A 23,630-nucleotide genomic window follows, 5' to 3' on the forward strand; every position below is an offset into this window, starting at 1 on the left:
GTTTGTTTTCATGCTTGACTTACCCTCAAGCAGTAGTTAGAAATCCTTTGTTACATGTTAGTTTTCTATTGTTCTGTAGAATTTAATTTTTGTTTATTCTTTAAGGTTTGGTTAATTGCTTCCAATGCTGGTAACCATTGTTGTTTTTCTTCTTGACTTTTGAATTAAGGAAGAAAATAATATACATGCTTGCCATTTTCCTGATACTCAGTATCTGCTCTTTAGTGGGAGTATAAAGTGTTTTATAAGTGTTGAATTAATTTAAATATTTTTTTATGGCTATGGTCTAATGAGTAAGCAGGCAGGACCCAATTTTGGAGTGATTCAGGAAGAAAATGTGGTTAGCTTACTTTGAAAACTTCTTGTGACCATCTTCATCTCAGAGTATTTTAAAAGCACAGATTCTTAATAAGCAAACCATCTTTGTACCTTGATTATGATAGTTGTATTTGTGTTATCATTTGAGGGATAATATAGCTGTCTTTTCAAGGAGCAAAGATTAGAAATTAGGGCTTTACATATTTAGGTTTTATTTTTAAGATATGAGGGGACTTCAGAAAATACATGGAGAAATTCCATTATCTTTGAATTCCATTTGTCCACAAACTTTTTAAAGCCCCTTCTTATTGTGATAGGCTGTTTTCTGCTGTGAGTGCTGCATGCTGTCAAGTCGGTTCTGACTCACGGGACCCTGCACAGGGTTTCCAAGGCTGTAAATCTTTGCGGGAGCAGAACGCCTCGTTTTTCTCCCCTGGAACAGTTGGTAGTTTCAAACTGCTGACCTTGAAGTTAGCAGCCTGACTCGTAACCACTACACTATCAGTAGAGAGGCATTATGCATTATAGACAGAAAAAACCTGTCTAGTGCTTAGAAGTTATGGCCCAGTGGATTTAATTATCTTTGTCAGAGATGTCAGAATGTGAAATACCATACATTTTGACAGTATACCCTCTTTATAGGCTAATTTCACTGAGACTGCACTGGGTTTTTCTCAAGTGGCATTGAGTGGTATATTGTATCACATTTTCATGTAGAGTTTGCAGTGATTTATATGAATCTTTTCTAAAAGAATTTTGTATGCAGCAGGTTGATTTTTCAGAGAGTTTCACTGTGTTTTTATACACACAAATGATGGAACCTTTCGTGGGTTTTTAAATCTTCTTTCCATTTTATAGTGGGACAGGTTAAGGATTTGTAATGGAAAGAGAGATTAATACTTGTTAGAATGTTGTTGTTGTTAGGTGCCGTTGAGTCGGTTCTGAGTCATGCAGCCTCCGTACAACAGAATGAAACACTGCCCGGTCCTGCACCAGTCTCACGATGTTGCTACAGTTGAGCCCATTGCTGCTGCCACTGTGGCGATTCATCTTGTTGGGGGTCTTAACTCTTTTTTGCTGACCCTCCACTTTACCAAGCATGTGTCTGGTCTCTCCTGATAATATGTCTGAAGTATGAGAGACGAAGTGTCAGCAGCATTCTAGCTGTACTTCTTCTAACACAGATTCGTTTGTTCTTCTGGCAGTCCATTGTACTTTTAATATTCTTCTCCAGCGCCTTAACTCAGATGAATCAATCCTTCTTTATCTTCCATTTTGTCTAATGAATTTATTCTATCTTCTTTCTGTAGATCAGATTTCTCTTGACTGAAGCGTTCATTTCAGTATGTTAATATGTATTTTTAAAATGTTGGTAACTATTTCTGGTATGTCCTAGATGAATGTAAAAAATCGTTTGCTATTTTGGCTTGTTATTAAAAGCAAATTAAAAAAATATTTCTGATACAAGGGGAAATTTTTTCTTGAATGGGTTTTCCTACTGTTTTGTTTTTAGAATTTTAGCTCTAGCATATTCAGTTCTCTTACCAAGATGGTGTAATGTATTATTTGAGAATTTTAATGTTGTGCACCTTTATCATTGTAATTTTGTTTCCATTTAGATCTTGAATACCTGATGCATGCAAGACAACAGCTAGTAACCACAGCTAAGCGTTGGGATTCTTCTTCTAAGACTATTATAGATTTTGAGCCTAATGAAACTACTGATTTGGAGAAGAGCCTTCTTATCAGATACCAAATTCCTCTCTCGGCTGATCAGCTGTTTACCCAGTCTGTTTTAGACAAGTCGCTGACTGAGAACAACTATCAGTCACGGATGCATGACCTTCTTTACATTGAGGAGATAGCCCAGTACAAAGAAGTCAGCAAGTAAGTTACTTTGGAAACACTTCTTCTGATGTGTTTTCTCTCCCCTCACCCTTTTTTTGTTTGTTTGTGATTTTTAAATGGAGGTGGGCCTAAGTGAAGCTAGAGAGCAAACTGGTTGTCATTCTCTAGCTGTATTTTATCTTTAAATAAAATATAAACTTCTCAAGGCAAGAACTATGTCTTGCTTAGCTTGGTAACCCTAGTGCTTCCCATCTAGTGCATTTCCATAAGACTGTAGTAGTACGCATCTACTAGGCAACAAGCTCTTTGCCATGTGTTGGGAGTATTAATAGGAGGTCTCTGCTCTTAAGGAGCTTTCAGTCTATGAATAGTTGTTACATAACTGTATCAAGATTCATAAAGACCACATTTTTTTAAAAAGTTTTATTATGAATTGAGTGGAAGTTATAGGGCAGATCATCTGATTTACATTCAACAAATAATATACTTTGTTTTATTGCAAGGATTATAATCCACTCCATGTACCATCAGTTAACAATATTTCTCTCTATTCATTTTAGCTCTTTTTTTTTTTTTTTTAACACTCAGGCATATATAATAATTTAAACCACTAAAAGGCACATTCTGCAAGCATGCCTCCTGGTCACCAGCTCTCAGTCCCTCTAATTCCATGAATTTAGAGTCCTCAGCTGTTCTCTCTCTCCATGTCCCCCTCTCTGCCTCCATCTCTGGTGTTGCTGCTTCTCTGGATAGGGTCCTGCATTCCACTTGTGCAATTCTCCTTTGATGATCCTAGGGTCCTCTGTTTCTGGACTGTAAGATTAACTACTCCCCCATTTTTATTACAGAACTTCTACCTTTGCAGTTGTGACAGTTGCAATTAGTCATGATAACAATTACTCACTATTGAATCATAAGAATCTTATCCCCATCTCTTTTCACCAGACCCATCTAGATAAGATTAAAACTATTCAGTGGGGACTCTATCTTCCCTCACACATTTTAAAACTATACTCCCTCTTGAAAACTTGTAAGCCAGTCTCTTCGTGCCTTTATAGCCCCCTAATTTTAGGTGGCCAGTGTCTTAAGTTGCCCATCCCTATCTACTCTGTATATAGAGGGGATAGCATTGATGTTTGATGTGAAGACGCCTTCCCTCTCTGTTGGTATTTTGAGCCACTACATCTGTGAGTATAGGTCAGGATCATCAAACTGTAGCAATTTACCCTCCTTTCCTTTATCAATTTTTTTTTTTTTTTAAATCATCCTCTAGTCGAGTCCTGATTATCAAGCCATTGAGGCTAGGTCAAATGGGTACTATCTGTAAGTTTAGGCGTTCTTGTGCGTCTCCCCTCACGTCATATCAGCTGGATGCTTCATGCTTCACTCTTAGCTCTAGCCCTCCGTGGCTCTGTCTTTGTTCATGGGCTCAGGAGTCCCCAGATCTCACCACACTTCAGACCAACCCATCCTTCCTCTTCTCTCTGTCATCTCCAGGTCAATGGGAGTCTGTAGACCGTGGTTGAACTCAACCCATTTCTTCATTGCTGCCTTTCCCCCTGTTCCACTCACGAGTAGACCAATATGGTCACCAGCAAGCTTACATGCCTGCTCATGTGTTCCCTTTGAGTTTCAGTCTTAGAGGGGGTTTGTCCTGAAGGGACTTGATTGCTTGCCTTGATAGCTTCCTTGCGAACAAGTTGCTTATTTTTATAGTAGTCAGTCATACTGCCATTTTTGTTTAAGGTTTTCCTTGCTGATCTTTCTTTGAAGATGTATCATCTATCACTCTAGCTGTTTCAGGCTGGTCTGCCTGTCCTTTCTAGTGGGAATGTCCTACCTCAGAGGGTTCTGGATGGAGACCACATGTTTTGACAAGTAGTTTGAAGACTGAAACAGTGTAAATCTTTGGGGAAATTGTTAGATAATAGCAAAATATCCTTATAGTAGTTCATAAATGCATTAGCTGATTTTACATTTTATCCATATGTCATTTTATCCACAGCTAGGACCGAGCGCTTGAATCAAAAGCTTATTTGAACCATTATAGGAGAAATCATCTTAGAAAATGAAAGCTAGAATGAAGGCATATTGTTTAGTGAAATAGTTGGTATATTTTATAGTAGCATTTGACTTAAATAAAACAGGGGCAATCATGGTTTTAGAACATGACCACATATTTATAAATGTTATTCCTTTTCAATACAGCCTAAGCAACATATTTTTCATCTTTGATCTGCTTTATGCATTTCCTATCTTTCATAGATGTTTACTAACCACTCATGATGGGATTTGTTCAAGAAAGGAAAAATAAGTGAAAAAGATAACTCATTACACAATTTTTAGATTAAATATGATTGAACTTTTGGAAAGTATCTAATTTCAAATAGTTAAAAATTTACAAAGCTAGATAAGGTAGTTTTTGATTTTTCTAAAACTTTAACTCACGGCCCAATGAGGGCCTCTTAAAAGACTTGTTGATTGTTTCTGTAGACAGTTCTAATGAAATCACCGAATAGTAAGTAAGAAGCACAATGCTGAGTCATGTGCATCATTCACATTAGTAACGTATATGGCGTTGTGTGTGCTGGCCAGTGAGCTGCTTCCAACTCACAGCTCCTTTGTACAGGATTGTTAAGGAATGGCTAGTGAGTTAAAACTGTTGATCTTGTAGTTAGCAGTCTAGTGCTTATCCTGCAGTGCCGCACCAAGACTCTGTGACCTTGAGTATATCCCACTTGAAACTAAATAGGTCAAAGTGGACTCTAAGAGCAATTTATAAGGATGCCAAATCCAATGTAAAAGAAATGTCAGCAATATGGAGTAAGTAGTGTTGGCAAACTCAGTGTGTATAGTATTTCTGGAGGGTGATTTAGCAGTTTGGACTGGTGTGGTACTGTAGAATCGGACTGTGAACCACAGGTTGGCAGTTCAAATCCACCACATGCTCCTTGGAAACCCTGTACAGGGTTGCTATGACCTGGAACCCACTCAGCGGTACTCAACAAGAACATCAATTTGGTGGCTTGTATCAAGTTCAGGCCTTCAGAAAAATTGAACCTTTTAGTGCAGTTATTCTCTTTAGGAGATTTATTCTAAAGAAGTAATAGGAGATGAAGAGAAATATGTTTGTGAATGGATGTCTTTCATAGAGTAATTTAAAAGTAAGTAAATTATAGCAATATCATCAAATGTTATATAACTGTTCAAGTATGTTCTTGAAGAATTTTAGAGGAAAACATGCTGGTTATAAAACCTTACCCCTGCAACTCTGTTTTTGTACATATGCATATGTATACATTTACTAAGCTAGATAGGTATATTTGCATCAACAACATTAGAAGGAATGATGGTAAAGTGTTCTGGTTGATGAATGACTGGTGATTTTTATATTCTAATATATAGTTTGCTCTACTTTTGCAGTGTTCTAAAATGACCACATAATAACAGTTAAAATAGGAAAGAGCAAACAAAGAAATAGAAAGCAGATTGGCACATATTCAATTACAGCACTCTTGGTAACCAGGATGTGAAAGTGCCCTTAGATATGGAAAAGAAGAGATTGTGATAAGACAGAACATAGCAGTCTGGTCAGACAGTGGTGAGAGTGTTTTTATATGAACACCTGAGCTTTCTCTCTAGATAGCTTTAATCTTCTTTAAATTAGATTATAGTTATTGACTCAAGTAGGAGCGTTTGCATATTGAATATACATATGCAGGATCATTTTTGATGTTATATATGCTAAATACACTAGAGTTTTGAAGGATTTAAAAATATAAAAATGAGAATTTCTTGCTACATGTTTAATGTGTGACAGCAATTACTGTGCTAGACTCATCTGGACCGTTTCCAGTGATGCTGTCTCCCAGAGGTAACCTGGGATGTGACGGCTGTGTATTAAACTCCTGGATTTGGCAGTCTTGCAGAATTTAGATAAGAGTAGTAAAGAATTGATCATCGTACAAAGAAGCAAAATTCTGCTAGTAATTAAATCAAGGTCTCAGAGGACATCTGTAGGCAAGCCTATGTAGCAGACATGTTTTTGACATTGTTTCATACATTGTTGAAAAAAGGTTATTTTGTTTTCTTCTTCACTCTTTAGACTTAATGTTTATATGTATTTTAACGTTACTTTGAGTTTAATTTGCATTTGTGTGTTAGTGTTTCAAGTACAAATGTTGTCATTAAGTGTTGACTGATAGCCACCCTGTATAGGGTTTTCTAGGAGCAGCTGGTGAGCTTGAAGCTTGAACCACCGACCTTGTGGTTCAAACCCACCTTGCAATTCAGTGCATTAACCCACAGCGCCACACCAGGACTCCTTAAGTACAAATTGTTGTTGTTAAGTGCTGTCAGGTTGGTTCTGACTCATAGCAACCCTGTGTAGGGTTTCCTAGGAGCGGCTGGTGAGCTTGAACTGCCAGCCTTGCAGTTCAGACTGACTTTGCAGTGTCTAGCACATTAACCCACAGCACCACACCAGGATTCCTAAGTACAAATAGTATAATTAATACATAGTTTTAAAAATGGATTTTGGGGGAGGTCTGTAAGCAGTTACGAAACTATGCTTTTTAGCACAGTGATCAGAGAATTTTTTTTCTGTAAAGGGCCAGATTGTAAATAATTCAGGTTTGGTGGGCCATATACTGTCTCTGTTTTACCATATCATCTTTGTTTTATATCGTTCTTAGCCAAGGGCCTTAGGAAACAGGCTGAAGGCTGAATTTGGCTCTCAGGTTATGCTCTAGGGTGTCTGATTGGGTCACTTAGCTTGTATGTTGAATCAGTGCCAGTCGTCAAAGCAAACCCAAGTCACCAGTAGAATTGTGAAGCATATTTTATTGTAGATTGAGACCAGACCAAATTCAATGTCAGAAAACATGGATATGGTATGACTACATGGCTTTGTCCATCCCTTTAAGTGATTTGAATGCGTATTGGCAGTAATAAGTGTATTCTAAAATATGCTGTGTTGTGACATATTATATTCAGACCTACATGAGAGCTAGGGTATTTCCCAAAGTCAGCAGAATATAGCAGTCATTTGTGAACTTCTAAAATTTAAGCAGAATATTACTAATCAACAAAGGTAGCATCAAGGGAATTCATACTAGTCTCTAACATTGATTATAAAGACTGGATTTTACCTTTTACATGTTCATCATTGTAATCCTTACTTGAAAAGAGATTAAATGAATATTCTCAAGAGTCAAAATATATTTTGGGTTGAAGTTGGGTTTAATAATAAGGTATGTGTATAGGTATTTTTTAAAGTAAGAGATGAGTTTTCAAAGTAGTACAGAAATTAGAATATCTGTGTAAGTTTTAGTGTAAGCTATCTGTAGATGACAAAGACAATATTGCACTCATTAATTTCAGAAAATGCTTTTTTTGGCTTTGTGTATCTTCTCTTTTCTTCAACCACATGTTAATGTGTATCCAATAGCAGTTCTGCCTTGCAGTGAAATCTGTGTGATTCTAAAATAGTCATTTTCAAAAGAAATTGACTTTGGCTGGAGACACTGTGACCATAAAACTGGGATCTGGCCTCTCCGTAGCTGAGGGTATTGTCAGGAGGGTGTGACATCCAGGGACTAGGCTTTGGATTGATAGTTCTGCCTCAGTTGGTGTTCATAGAGTCAGAAATCATAGTGAAATTTACTATCTAGCTTTGGCATTTTTAAAGTCACACTCAAGAGATATAACTGTTGTTTAAAGTTTATGAAGAGTCACCCATATTTCTCATTAGTTAGAAGTGTGATTTTTAATTGATTGAAAATTTGCTTGGCTACTATATTGCCATTCCCCCCAATATTAGAAGTTATGTAAGCTTTAATGGTACATCCCAGTGAAAAGGTGATTTTTCTTTTGAATAAGAAATGTTAGTTATAGTATAATACACTTTATATTTAAGCAGTTCTGGTAGCGTAATAGTTCCAAGTTGGGCTGTGAACCTCAAGGTTAGCAGTTTGAACTACCAGCTGTTCCATGCAAGAAGGATGAGGCTTTCTGCTCCCATAAAGATTTACAGTCTTGGAAACCCTATATAGGGTCACTATGAGTCGGAACAGACTCCACAGCACCCACCACCACCTCCCTTTATATTTGAGGTGTTTTTGAATTCTTATATTTCAAACTTGTATATTATGTTAAATATTCTGTTAGAGCTGGTTAAGGATTAAGGTAAATTTAGATGTAGTTTGTCAATCTTCTAGAAAGAGTGAACTAGTAGCTGTGCTTCTGTGTTTTGAAAATGGGATGAAGTACTGAGCTCATTTCTTCGTGCTTTCACTACTCTTGTGCCTTTACTGGTAGAGATTTCGTTGCAAGGTACAACTAAATGTCATAAGAGGATTCCTTTGTTGCTCTAAAATGGTGACATTAATTTTTGATGTCTGCTAAATTGTAATCAAGTATTTTGGAATGTCAGATTCAAAAATGGATTCAATGGTGCCACTTTAATATATTGCCCAAGTTAGTTGAGAAATATATGACAGAATTTTTAGAATTTGTTAGAGAATAATGTAAAGTTGTAGAAATAGGATTCTGGTACCTGAAAAAAAATGAGCCTATAACAAAAATACAAAATTAACTCAAGGAACAAAATGCATCGTTGAGTGCCCTAATTAGGATCTAGACAAGTCAGTGCTGATTCTAAGGCAAATAAAGTATGTCTTTGTCCCTTCAAAGTTTACCATCTAGGATGAGACAGATGTCAGTGTCAGGCTGTCTGATTATTACTGTGATGGTAAAGACACACGCAAGGTCCCACGGAGTTGCCCCCTCCCTGGTGGGTGGGGAGGAGCAACTTAGTTAAGTGGTGGCATTTGGAGCAGATGGTATTTAAGCTGTATTTTGAAAAACAGATCAAAGTTGCCAGGTTAAGAAGTTTTTGTTGTTGTTCAGTGCTGGTGGGTTTGAACTACTGACCTTGTGGTTAGCAGTCCAGTGCTGATCCTACAGCACCACATCAAGAGTCCAGGTTTAGAAGTAGGACAAGGGTATTTAGTTAAAGGAAGCAGGAAGTGAGAGGGCATTGGGCGTAGTTAATAATGAAGGAGGAAATAGTGATATGAGAAGCTGCTTTATCATCAGACTTACATTTTACAGAGACCCTCAGGTGGTGGTGGTGTGGAGGGCATTGTATAGTGGCCATGCAGATAAAGTCGGAGAAGGGACTGACAGGACTTGGTGATTGTATAGAGGGGCATGAAGGTTGGTGAGAGGGCGTGGTAGAGGATGATGTGGTTTCTAATTAGAACTCTAGATAGATGATTATTGTTGTTGTGTGCAATGGAGTCAGTTCCGACTCATAGCGACTCTGTACAGGATTTCTGAGGCTGTAAATCTTTATGGGAGCAGAAAGCCTCATCTTTCTCCTGCGGTACAGCTGGTAGTTTTGAACTGCTGACCATGAGATTAGCAACCCAATTTGTAACCACTACGCTACCAGATGAGGTGCTGCACTCTAAATTGTAGGATGCACGGAAGGATTGGTTTAGGGGTGACATGTAGAAAGGTCAGATGGTGATTGTTTTGCACATGGAGTGAATTTGAAGGGCATTTGGTGAAGGTGAGAGATTGGGGAGAGGGAGAGTAAGAAGAAGGCAGAGTGGAATTTAGAAGGTGTGTAGAGGCGAGGAGAGCTACAGGGGCAGGAAGGAGACCAGAAGAGTAGGTCTTCACAGAAGGCTAATCAAGAAGGAATTTAAAGAAAGAGGAGAGTGGTTGGTCCCAAAGTGGGCAGAAAATCTGAAAACTACATTGATTTTGCACCATGGAGGTCATTTGTGAATCATGAGTTCACCCTAAGTCATCCTTCTCTCTGAAAAACTTTTGATGACCCTCATACCTTATAATATAATGGATAATTAAAGCTAAGTGAAAATTTACCTTCATTTGAAGCAGCATGAATAATGTAAGCAGCATCCCTATTCTTTTTTAAAGCATGTTTTATAATGAAGCAGGTGAACATAGATCATATGTAAACTAGGAAGTATACACAGTATACTTTGCTTCACTTTCATGTTACGAATCCTTAATGCACAGCTGGTCTTTAAAAGCATAACTGGATAAGGTACAGTCTCTATTTTAAAACATTTCCACACTACTTCTCTAATTTTGGTTCTAGTGAAATGTGCATAGAGAATGAGAGAAATACAAGGTAATTTTAAAAGAGTCCACATCTGTTTATTAGTCATATACTTCTAGAATTTATTTGATTTAAAAAAAAAAACAAAGTTATTAAATGTTAACTTTAGTATATATTTAGATACCTTTTTTTGAAACTTAAGTCTTCTATTATAGATGAATTTTAAAATTACTGCTTAGGCTTATAAATTGTTAAGCTGTATTGCATATACAAATTGTTATTTAGATGTGTTGTTTTCCTTAATTTTTTTTTGTTTTTTGTTTTATTGTGAACTGAGTGATAGTTTACATGGGAGAACGTTGGCTTTACACCATCATTTCATTCCATGATTATAATCTCCTCAGTGCATCATCATTCAATAGTATTGGCTTCCATTCCCACTGTTTTTTGTGGGGGCGGGTCGGGGTGGGGAGATGTACACAAAAACACTCAGGAATATATAATCATTTTAACAACCAAAGGACACATTCTGCAAGCCTGCCTCCTGGCTGCCAGCACTCAGTCCCTCTCTTTCCATGAGTCTAGAGTCCTCAGCTGCTCCCTCTCTCCATGTCCCCATCTCTGGCTCCATCTCTGGTGTCGCTGCTTCTCTGGATAGGGTCCTGTATTCTGCCTGTGCTCTTCTCCCTGATGGTCCTAGGGTCCTTTGTTTCTGGACTGTGAGATTAACTACTCCCTGTTTCTGTTACCAGACTTCTACCTTTACAATTGTGACAGTTGCAATTCATCATGATAACAATTACTCACTATTGAATCATAAGAATCTCATCCCCATCTCTTTTTACCAGACCCATCTAGACAAGATGAAACTATTCAGTGGGGACTGTATCTTCCCCCGTGCACTCTTAAACTAAACTCCCTCATGAAGACTTGTAAGCCAGTCACTTCGTTCCTTTATCGCCCCCTCATTTTAGGTAGCTAATGTCTAAGTTGCCCTTCCCTATCTACCCTGTATACAGAGGAGTTAGGATTGATACTTGATGTGAAGACTGCTTCCCTCTCAGTTGGTATTTTGAGCTGCTACATCCATAAGTATAGGTCAAGTTCATCAAATTGTAGAGCAATCCTTAAATATGTTTCTATTTCTGTAAAAATATCTCCCTGTCCTTACTAAATATGCTTATAATTTTTAAACTTTAAAGTATATAAATGGATATTTAAAATTTTAATATCATGTTAATTAGAATATTTGATTTCCTAATATTGCAATAATTTTTTTTCCTTTTTTCTATAAGGATACATAAGATAGTCTCTACACCATATATAGAAAAGAAAGTCTGAAGAAAGAATTCCGTAGTGCCATTAAAAAGTTGTCTTTTCCACAAATGGATACACAGATTTAAAAAAAATCTTTTAGTCATTCAATTTCTTTAAACCTTTTCAAAGAAAGAAGAAAATGTATCATTACTTGTCAGCATTTTGTCTTGCCTCTTATGTTATTTCAGAATGGCCAAGAGAAGCTGTGTCAATGTGAAAATCTTTCACTTTGTATTTCTTGTCTGTGTGGATTAATCTTTTTACATGCCTATTCTCTCTGATACATTTACACATAGAAGCTTGAGTGAATATACTCACCATTGTCCAATCAAATAGCCTTCTCTTTTCTTTCTGTCGTTCCTTGTGGTGTCTGCCTAGATGTAGCCATGAATGAAAATTTCTTCTTCTTCTTACTCATTTATGTTATTGAAAGTGAAGTTTCATGGTTAGACTTACTTAGATCTTCTTGGGAAGTAACCACTTTAATAAAGGTCCATCATCCACATCAGTGCATTTCCTTCTGGTTCCAGGTGATTTTAAGTTTTAATTGTCCCAGTGATGTGGTGATAAAACAGACTTCCGGTTTAGTTAGTAAATAATATTTCATTTGTTTAAAAAATCACATTTGGTTTTAAGTACTCAGAACTTTGTGATTGCATTCTTCAACATGATGAAGGGTGCACGTTCCTAAGTAACTTTGTGGAAGTTTATTCTCTTAAAAAGGGTATTTATTGTCTCCAGCTTGGATTAAAGATAGAAAACTAGTATATAGCTTACTGCAGTGGAAGTGTTATGGAATTTTCAATTTTGGTGTGTTTATGCTTGATTTATATATATTTTTTACACTTCTAGTTATGTCTTTTTAATTTTTCATTTAGGTTCAACCTTAAAGTGCAATTGCAGATTTTAGCAAGCTTCATGCTCACTGGAGTTTCTGGAGGTGCCAAGTACGCTCAGAATGGACAACTGTTTGGCCGCTTTAAGCTCACTACAACACTTTCTGAAGATACTTTGGCTGGACGACTGGTGATGACCAAAGTCAGTGCTGTTTATTTATTACCAGTCCCTAAAGAGAAGTTCATACAGACCCAGGGAACCAAAGAGAAGGTTTATGAAGCTACTATTGAAGAAAAAACAAAAGACTATATATTTTTAAGGCTATCCAGGGAATGCTGTGAAGAACTCAATCTTCGACCTGATTGTGACACACAGGTATGTTCTGCAGGGTGGCCACTGAAGTATGGTTGTCTGTAATCTCAGTATCAGCTGATGGTCTTCTGCTTTGAGTTTTCCTTGGTCTACTGTGAGAAGGGTGCTTGAGTTTGCAGTGTTACATTGGTGGGTTGAAAATTGTAGCTCCCAGAGATAATAGATTCTTTCTAATCTAAGAAACATCTGAAATGCGTACATTTTACTTAAGATTTAACTTTCTGATAGGAGTTTTAAACCAGTAACAGGAGGATAAATGAAAAGAAACAAAACTATCACCCTATGATCTCTCTCAACTGCAGTTTATTAGTCCCTATTCTTTTGTCTTTATGGGTTTATAGGTGAACTCTGCTGATTTTGCCATATTGAACTAGAAAGCTAATCATTTTTATTCTTTGAATATAAAACTTGATGTATATTATTAATTCCTGATAAATCAGCATGTCATAGGACTGGAAAGGTTTTTTTTTTTTTTTTTTTATCACTATAAAGATGTTTCACAGGTGTTCTGCTGACTTTCTGGAATCCATTCATTCTTCATATGAATGGTGGAGTTAAGTAACCTCTGTGGCACTTAACAGCAACAACAATCTAGTAACTCAGCTATGAGCTATGCCTTTAGTATTTGAAAGCTCTCTGCCTGTTTATAACAGATTTGCAGCATTCTTACTCATCTGTTGAGAAAACTATTGAGTAATACTGTATTGTGTTCTATTACATTATACGTTATGACTTTAGAATCAGTTTTAGTTAAAAATATATTGTAGAGCAGTATTCTGGCTAAATAATTTGTGGTATGTCCATATAGTGAAATACTATACAGCACTGAAAAAGAACAGATCACTGCTACATGAGAATCCTGGTGTGGTACTATAGGATAAGCACTGGACTATTACCCACAAAGTTGGTGGTTCAAACCCACCAGCTGCTCTCTGGAGCCTTACACATAGTCACTATGAGTTGGAACTGACTTGATGGCACACAATAACCACGATGGCTACATGCAGCGTTATGAATGAATCTCATAGCCATAATATTGCGTGAAGTCAGACATAGAAAGTACGTGTACAGCATGATCCCCCCCCACTGTATTTTTATACAAATCAAACCGATGCTAGTTTTTGCCAACCATGCCCTTCCCCAAGGTACTTTTGTAAACATGCTATACTAATTTTTTTTTTTTTTACAGCTACATGTAAGAAAATTAATGTAACGTTGTTGTTGTTGTTAAGTGCTGTGGAGTCGGTTCCAACTCATAGTGAAAGCCTCATCTTTCTCCCACGGAACAGCTTGTAGTTTCGAACTGCTGACCTTGTGGTTCGCAGCCCAATTTGTAACTACTGTGCTACCAGAGCTCTTTCTACATGAGTAATTTCTTTTAGTAGGATAAGCACCATGCTGGTCCCTACGAAGTGGAAGTTAGAGATGTCCCAAATGTCCAACATTTCCACATCATCATTTCTGATATCAGCTACTACTTCTGCCCTCTGCATTCTACCATCTGTTTTGTTGTTGTTGTTAAGTGCTGTCGAGTCTGTTGTGACTCCTAGCAACCCTTGTATAGGGTTTACAAGGAGCAGTTAGTGAGTTTGAACTGTCGACCTTGCAGTTCAAACCAACTTTGCAGTGCAGTGCTTACCCTACAGCACCACACCAGGACCGTATGTTTTAGTATTCCATAATTTGCTGCAACATGTCACAGAATGTATTGCTGGCTCAAATCCCAAGCACCAGGGAGGGATCAGAGGGAGCCAGTTGCAGGGTCTGGAGCTCAAGAGCTCTGCCGGAGCCTTATTCTCTATTGGACTGGGGACTCCACGTTCCTTGCCGTTAACATAACAGAGAACTTCCTCCCGAATCCCCTGGGCTGCTGTATTGGACTGGGGACTCCACGTTCCTTGCCGTTAACATAACAGAGAACTTCCTCCGGAATCCCCTGGGCTGCTGCTGCGCTTGCTGTCAGGTTCCTGGATAGGGTTTCCAAGGAGTGGCAGGTTAAACTGACTTTGCAGTCCAGTGCATTAACCCACAGCACCACGCCAGGACTCTTCATTAAAAATACATATCTAGGAAAATTGTTTTTATTAGTTTGATCCACAAATTAAATTATTAGTCGGTCTCAAAATGGAGCAAATATGGAAAATCTGTATTCTCTTCTATTTATCATATGCTGTTAATAAGCATTCCTTTAGGGCAGTAATGCAAATTGAACCATTTAACAACAAGTTTATATATTGTTGTTCAGTGCCAGTTGGTTCCTACTCATAGCTACCCTGTAGAGGATTTCCAAGAAGTGGCTGGTGAGTTTGAACCACCCACCTTGTGGTTCAAACCAATCTTGCCGTCCAGAGCTTATCCCACAGGACCCCCCACCGCAGGCATAGAAGCTAGAGCACTATGACTAGTTGGACTGCATTAAGTAGTTCACTGCATCACACAGCGTACCTCCTGCATGGTCAGAAAAATGTGTAATATACGTGTTATTTCTGTAAAAATACAGTATATGAAGTTCAGAAAGAGAAAACACAAATGCATATTGAAAGATTAGAATGTTTTCTCTCACGGTTGAATTTGCCTGTAAAGCGGCATGAGGAAGTCTTCTGGGATGGTGGAAATATTCTGTAACTTGACCTGTGTGCAGGGTTGTCAGACTTAGCAAATGAAAATACAGTTACATTTCAATTTCACAAAAACAATGGATGCTTTGTTTTTAGACAGCATATTTAGTATGTTGTGTTCTGTTGGTTCCAACTCATACTGACCTTGGATAAGATTTCCAAGAGCGGCTGATAATTTCAACTGCTGACCTTGTTAGCACAGTTAGCAGTCCAGTGCTTATCCTACAGTGCCACATCAGGGCCCTATTTAGTATAAGTATGTATATATATGTGAAATTATTTATTGTTTACCTGAAGTGAAAATTCAGATGTGAATCCTGTATTTTCTCTAGCACTCCTGCCGGGGCCGGGGTAGGAGTGGGTTATAGGTGGATTCATATGTAAAGTTTATCAAGCTGTATTATACACTTGCTTTATAAAAGCTTTACTTCAGTCAAAAATAAAGAGAAAGAAAACTACCTACAAACAAAAACAGAAAAGGAAAAAAATATTTGTAACCACAGAAATAAAAATAAAATGATTATCATATAAAATTTCTGCTATATTGTATATATTTTAAACAAGGTATCTGGTTAAGGGGAATTTGATTTCTTAGAAAGCAAGGAAAAGTGATTCACTCTTCTGACTTTCTATTTTAATGGAAACAGCATCAACAGAAGCAGTGCTGGCAGCTTCTTCCAGCATTCATTCAGTGATTTATTGCATGTTGTTAAGGGCTGTTGAGTCGGTTCTGACTCTTAGCAACCTTGTATAGGGTTTCTTAGAAACAGCTGGTGGGTTTGAACTGCTGATCTTGCAACTCAGATTGACCTGCGATCCAGCGCATTATCCTGCAGTGCCACACCAGGACTCCCATGTTGTTGTTGTTATGTGCCGTGGAGTCAGTTCTGACCCATAGCGACCCCTGTACAGGGTTTCCAAGGCTGTAAATCTTTACGGGAGCAGAAAGCCTCATTTTTCTCCTGCAGAGCGGCCTAGTAGTTTCGAACTGCTGACCCTCAGGTTCACAACCTGATTCGTAACCACTAAGCTACCAGAGGCTCCTTAGGTCGAGGGAATTTGTACTTTAAAGTGTTATAATTCACTTTTTCTCCTCAGGTTAATATGTTCATCATATATATTTATTAAACTTAGGTGTGTAAGAGAGACATTTAATTGGTCCAGGAATAAAATATCTTGTAAAAATTATAAAGGGAATGCATATAAATGAATACCAAGTTTATATAAATACCAACTTATTTAATTATTATCTGGAGTTCCAAGATTTTTTTTTTTTTTTCGGTCATAATACTTATTTTTCAGATCTTGCAGACTTCATTTTGTGGGATACGTTGTCCTTCAGTAATTGAGTTTTCAGCCAGAAGCTTAACACTGCCTTAATTATGAAATGTGTTATTTCACTTTTGATATCAGAGTACTTTGCAAGTACCTCAGTTTCTTTATGTTTAAAATGAGGATACTAACACATTTTGTTGTTGTTAAGTGCCATTGAATCGGTTCCAACCCATTGTGACCCTGTATAGGGTTTCCAAGGAGCTGTTGGTGAGCTTGAACCACTTATCTTGCAGTTTAAATGGCTTTGCAGTCTGGCGCATTTACCCACAGCACCACACCAGGACTCCACTAACATATACATATTATTGTTACTAATAAGTGAGATGTTGTTGTTGTTAAGTGCCATTGAATCGGTTCCAACCCATTGTGACCCTGTATAGGGTTTCCAAGGAGCAGCTGGAGAGCTTGAACCATCGACCTTGCCATTGAAACAGCTTTGCTGTCTGGCACATTAGCCCACAGTGCCACACCAAGACTCCATAATAAATGAGATAATCCACATAAAATGCTTATTTCAGTACTTGGCATTAAATAAAGTAAATATTATTAGAATATGATAACACTTTAAAAGAATCTCTGAACTTGTCCAGCCTAACAGGTTGTCTCTACAGAGTAGTCTCCAAACTGCAGGTGTTAATGCTTGTTCCAGTTGTTTATTTAAAAGAAATGTTTTTGTATGTGTTTCAGGTTGAACTTCAGTTTCAGTTAAACCGCTTACCCCTCTGTGAAATGCATTATGCGCTAGACAGGATCAAGGACCATGGCGTTTTGTTTCCAGACATCACCATGACTCCCACTATCCCCTGGAGTCCCAACAGGTATAACGAGGAGATCTCGCATTCAAGGAAATTCTGTTCATGTTAAATTGAATACTTGTCCCAAATAACTCAAGCATACTTTTTAAAATAAAAAAGCAGTTCCCTTATTTAGTTGCTGTTGTTGAGAATGTTCACAGCAAAGCATACGCCAATTCAGCAGCTTCTATGAATACATTTAAGTACACTGATGACATTCTTCGAGTTGTGCCCCCATTCTTCCCTCCTGAGATTTCTCTCCCTCTTTAACATAAACTCACTGCCCCCTCAGGTTCCTGTCTAGTAACTCAAGCATGCTTTCATAAGAAGGTTTGCACATGTTTGTAAGGGACGTTTTACTAATTAATTGAGGAAGGAAAGTAATAGAATATAAACATTTGAAGTTCATCATCTGCTTTCTTTACTTTACCGCAGAGTCTGTTGTTGTTTCTAAGTGCCGTTGAGTTGGTTCTGGCTCATAGCAACCCTGTATAGCGTATCTGAAGAGCAGTTGGTGAGTTTGAACCACTGATTTCATGGTTCAAAGTCCAGTGCTGATCCTATGGCGCCACCCCAAGTTCTGTTGTTTTACTCAACCTTGATTTGACAGGGTTCTATGAAATTTGGAATATCTCTGAGTAGAAGTTGAATGGAAACCTAGGACGATTCTAAAGTGGTTCAAATACTTAATTTAAAATAAGTTTTGAATAGATGACATTTTTGTAATATAGCAAAATTGAGACCTTATTATAGAAGGTATACTTTCAAGTTAATGAATGCTATTTCAAGTTCATAACTGTGTAAATATTGTTCTGCTTAAATCCTTCTTGGCACATCTACACATAATTGATAAGGTACTTCTCTTTTGTTTGAAGAATAGGTATCAGTAATAACTGTATGACTACATCTTCATTTTCATCTTTTTCTCTGGGTTTTATCCCTTTGGCTTCTGTTCATCAGCAGCTCACTCCACATCTTTTTTTTTTTTTTTTAACAATAGAAGCTTATTAACACTTTGTCAATCCAGTTGTAGTGGGTAGCCCCATTTCATAACTGAAGGAGGCTCTGTCTGGTATCTTCTGTATGTGGTTTCCAAGTTAGCCCTGGTATTGACATTCAGCCAGCAGACAAGGGAAGAGTGAGCAACAAGAATCATGTGGGAAATATAACAGGCCAGGTCTAGAAGTGACGTATATCACTTCCCCTCACATGCCATTTCTGTTGGTCCCCCAAACAGCACAGTATACAATATACCTTACAACACAAAACCACATCATCTCTTATTTTTACCACTCGGTCTTCTTTCTTCCTTTTACTGTTAAGCTTTTCAGAAGGAATAGTCTATACATTTCCAGTATTCCAATTTATTCACTGTGCAGTTTCTGTTTTTCACTTCACCTCGCCTGAAAAATAATCAGGATGCGTGAATTGTAAAAATCCAGTGACATCTTCTCACTTCTCATTTGATTCAGCTTCTCTGCATCTTTCCCCTTTTTCCCAGTCTTATAGCTAGTGCTTAATGCTATGATTCCAGAAGCCCTCCAAGTGGTCTTCCATCCTGCCTGAGTGTCGCTGCTTTCTGTTCCAAACCACACCCTTCTTCCTGAGTTAGCTAACCAGGATAATCATGACATTTCCCTGCTCACAGACCTCTGTGGGTTTCTCTTGGACGTGGAGCTTGTGCCTGCACAGAGCCTCCCTTCCTCGCTTTTAAGTCCCCAGATACTAGCCAAGCCACATTCAGTGATCTTGAAGTGTGTTTAGTTTGCTCTATACTTTATCTTAGGAGCTTTGGTAGTGTAGTGGTTATGAGTTGGGCTCCTGAGCTCAAGGTCAGCAGTTTGAAACTACCAGCCGTTCTGCGGGAGAAAGGTGAGGCTTCCTGCTCCTGTAAAGATTTACAGCCTCGGAAACCCTGTACAGAGTCACTCTGTGTTGGAACCAACCCCACAGCACATCACCACCACACTTTATCTTCTTATCTTTAAGTGATGTACTCTTTCTGAATGATTGTTGCTCAATATTAATTTATGGGGGCTTCACCTGTCTTTTAAGATTCAGTCCCACTCAGGTGTTCTCTCCGTCAAGTGGATGAATCTGACCCAGTCATTCCATCAGTTCAGCAAATATTTACTGAGAGCCCACCATGTGTGAGACGCAGTTGGTTATGTTCTTTCAAGCATGGGTTCTCTCAACTTGAGTTCTACTGGACTCACTAAACTCTGAGCTTTCTAAAGGAAAAGACTGTATTGTCTATATTTCTTAAATCTCCAGTAGGGACTGGCACATATGAATATTTGACAAATTCTTTAATAAGAATTTCAAGTTTAAAGAAAATTTGGTTTTCGAGTGTGAGGCCATACCAGTAATATTTTATGAGTTAACTTGGTATGCTCACTTCTGAGAATTATATTGTATACAATTAGTAAGGTGACTGACTGGCAAATATTAGTTGCTAAATTAACTGTAAAAAATGCCAAGTAGCCAAAAGTTTTCTAGTGGTTAAAAAAAAAAAATCCATGGTACTGTAATTTAAATGATTATTAAAAGATATCTTGGTAAAGGAGCAAACTGAGAAACCATTAGCCATTTAAAATCTTTTCTGGAATAAGGTGGGAACTGGATAAGGAAATGAAATTGGGTAATTATTCTTGAGCCTGTAGACCGCAAGTTAATTATAGCAAAGCATTAGTCTAGGGCAGGGGATTGGGCGAGCAGACTTTCAATTAACTTGGTTCAGGAGAGAAAATTATTTTTTTCAGAGTGAACTAACTTGAGAGTTTATTTTGTATTGTATTAAATTGTGAAAGTCTGAGGTGGCTTTTATCAGCATCTTTGCTATAAATCTTCTCTCCCTTGTTAAGCAAGTGGTACAATAGGTGAATACACTATGTTTTGCTCATTGGCTTTCTGTAAATGTTTTCATGCATGGCTAAAAACTACAGAGACAACTGACACTGATAAAGTTGCTCATCTGCATTAGAGCAGTTATTTGCTCTGAAATAATTGATAAACAAAATAAATAATATAACTAAAATAAATATTGGCGTATTTTAGCTTCGTACCTGCCAATCTGCTGTTAATCTCTTAGATTTGTTCTTAGGTATATAATATAGATCTCATTCCTAGCTTCTTTAAGGCCCCAAACTTTGAAGACTAGAGGTTTTACCCCCTAAACTTAACAAACAAACAGTTTTTTACTAGCCAAGTATACAAGTTTCCATTTTCTGAAATCATCAAAACATTTTAATAAAAAAGAAATAAAAATAGTAATAGAAGCTATCATTAATTGAGCACATACTGTTCAAATACTTTCCTAAAGAGTTTTACATTTATCCTGTCTGATCTTTAAAATAGCCAAGCATTGCAAGTAACATTTCACCCATCTCTAGCACCATGTGGGTAGATAGTGTCCTAGCGGTCAGGTATGTACACAAGTAACAGGGAACCCAACGAATTGTGACTTCAACAAGTAGAGAGTTAAAGCTGCTACAGGGGCTTGGCATGTCTTCAAGGACTAAGAAGCCTCCCTTTAACCTCTCTGCCATCTAGAACATGTTGCTTTTCCTCTTGATACGTGCTTGACTCATGGTTATAGGATAGCTGTTACAGTTCTGTTTACCACAAGCTAATTCCAGTCAGGTGAAGGAGCAAGTAGGGCTTTATGGTGAGGCTTTCTTTCTATTTTACTGAGTAGAAAACCCGTCTCTTTGACCAGTAACATATCTCCAGCTGAGAAGACTGGGAAATCAAGTACTTTAGTGTCCTGGTCTCTATAGTCGTCGATCTCAGGCACACTACCACCATCACAGTCTGTATGGTAGAAGACAAAGGAAAAGGTGCTATGATTGGCTTGAAGTAACCAATCTACGGGGTCTGCCACCTATGTATCTAGACTTAGATATGGGCAGACAAATCATCTATCTATAGCAATTTCCTTATTTACAGATGAAGGAACAATGAGAGCTTGTGGCAGAGTTGTAAGCAAGGAGCATGGCAAGAGCTGAGGACTCTGTGGAGTCAAATGCTGGAGATTTTTCCCTGTTCTCACTGCTTAGCCTTTTTTTTTTTCTTTCTCTAAACTACCTTTAAAATGTTTAGATTTCACAGAAATAAGAATTGGGCTTTTTATATAGTCCAGAGTTTGTTTTCTAAGGTTCAGTATTTTTAAGGAGCATTTTGTTTGATGTCTTTCATAGCCCTAATTATAATTTTTTTTAAACATTTGAAAGTATTAAGTTGATTTTCTATAAATAATGACTTCTAACTTAAGTGGTATAGCCTCACAGTGAGGGAACTTTCCTCTATAAACAGTGTCTTCCTATTTCTGGTTAATTTTGTAGGGAATTTGATTGCAAATTTTCTAGAAGTCTCTTCACACACCCTTCCTATTTTGGTTCACATTTTTAACACAGTTGTTGTGATATTTTGTATTTTAATTGTAGTTGTGAGAACGAATGCTGCTGGTTCTCCACGTGGTTTGGGATGCATCTGCTGTCCATTTAAGTCTTTGAAATGTGGCCAAGTCATAGTAGGAACACTAGTAAGATAGATCGTGTTACAGAGCCATTTGTGCAACTCTGGCAGGTGTTCTCTAGCCTGACTGCCCCCCCACCCCCAGGCATTAATTGTACTTGTGTATATATATGTGTGTGTGTGTGTGTGTGTGTGTGAAAAGATATTAGCTTTATAGCATCTTCTTCAAAAGCTTGTATTTTCTAAATTAAGATCTTTGTAGAAGTTTAATACCTCTTAGACTAGTGACAGGTTTTTATCCTTTCTTCTTTTTTTAAACTTGACCAAGAGATCTTTTTGTTGACTAGAGTTTGAAACTCATTTAGTTTCTCCTTTGCATTTTATTTGTTATGCAAGCAAGCTACTACTTCTCCATTATTACACACACAAAAAAAATTCCTGATGCTTTTCTATAGCAGAGGAAAACTAAAATTTGGAGACATTGCTATTTCTACTGTAATTTCTGGACTTAGGAGCGACTTAACTAGAAATGTGTGGTTTCTGTAGTTATCATTTTGCTTTATGCTTGACTGTGGTCCTTAGTCACCTTTGAGGCCCGGAAGCAAACTCATCCATCCCCATTACTCAATTTCTAGCCAAGTCACAGACAGTAATGTTAGTGAGGTATGCACACCTTAGAATAATCAGCCAGTTAGACCCGAAGGACAGCATTTGACCAAGGACCAAGTTCAATAAGGTTAGGAAGGAAGGAGAAATGGAAACACTGGGATGAACTGGGATATGAGATGTTTCATTGTGGAGATTGTAGTACAAGAGGTGAAACAAAATGTGTGAATTGTTGGACGTAAAACTTACCTGCTCTGTAAACATTCACCCAGTAAAAGTGAAGAAAATGAAAAAAGAAATAATTTAACTTTTCTTTGAAACAAGAATTGAAAATGACATTAGTTTTAAAACAGATAATGAAGCGAATACAAAAACAACATTTTTGCACTGGGAGTAGGACAAGATATAACTTTAGTTTTGATCTTTGTGGTAATATGCTTTACAAAGATTCTGGTTATTTTCTAAAAAACATTGAAAGGTAAGTACGGACATCCCTTGCTTTTTGAAAATTCACTTCACATCACTTAGCTTTTACGAAAGAACTACATGTAAACATGTTTTCATTCACTGAAAGAAATCATAGGATTTTTGCTTTTATGAAAAATGGCAAAAGTGGAGAGCCAATAATGAGGCAACTGCTTCCCTTTGCACCCCACCCGCCCCGCCCCCAGCAGTGAGTGGCACTGTCAAGCCCCTTCCCAGGAACTATACTCGGCGTCTCTGCATGAAGCCACCATAGCTTTGAACTGTGTATGTGAACATAGTAATGTTATTTCAGGTTCTGTGTGTTGTTTGGTATAATTTGGTAGGTTGCTTTGGGGGTCTGGGAACACTCAGATATTTTTCCCATATAAATTAATGGTGATTGCCTCTTCACTTTCTACCAGTTTGGAAAGGTGTCATAGGAAGAACTCTTCTTTCAGATAGTGGTGTAACTCTGTATTCCTTTTTATAGAGGCCATGTTATTTCAGGAGTTCTAAATATTCAGTGAAATTCAGGGTACCCTTGTGTTG

At 37.6% G+C, this 23,630-nt stretch overlaps 1 protein-coding gene across 2 annotated transcripts in view; it reads left to right on the forward strand.

The window, feature by feature from the left end:
• Positions 1–23,630, forward strand: part of HELZ (helicase with zinc finger) — a 248,474-nt gene that overhangs the window by 89,725 nt on the left and 135,119 nt on the right. For both annotated transcript variants that reach the window (XM_006833595.1, XM_006833594.1), the window contains exons 13-15: positions 1,938–2,205; positions 12,457–12,790; positions 17,428–17,558. In XM_006833595.1, the coding sequence (XP_006833658.1) occupies positions 1,938–2,205; positions 12,457–12,790; positions 17,428–17,558 (733 nt within the window). The remainder of the gene's footprint in view (positions 1–1,937; positions 2,206–12,456; positions 12,791–17,427; positions 17,559–23,630) is intronic.

This window comes from Chrysochloris asiatica, unplaced genomic scaffold, assembly GCF_000296735.1.
Source record: "Chrysochloris asiatica unplaced genomic scaffold, ChrAsi1.0 scaffold00007, whole genome shotgun sequence".
NCBI lineage: Eukaryota > Metazoa > Chordata > Mammalia > Afrosoricida > Chrysochloridae > Chrysochloris > Chrysochloris asiatica.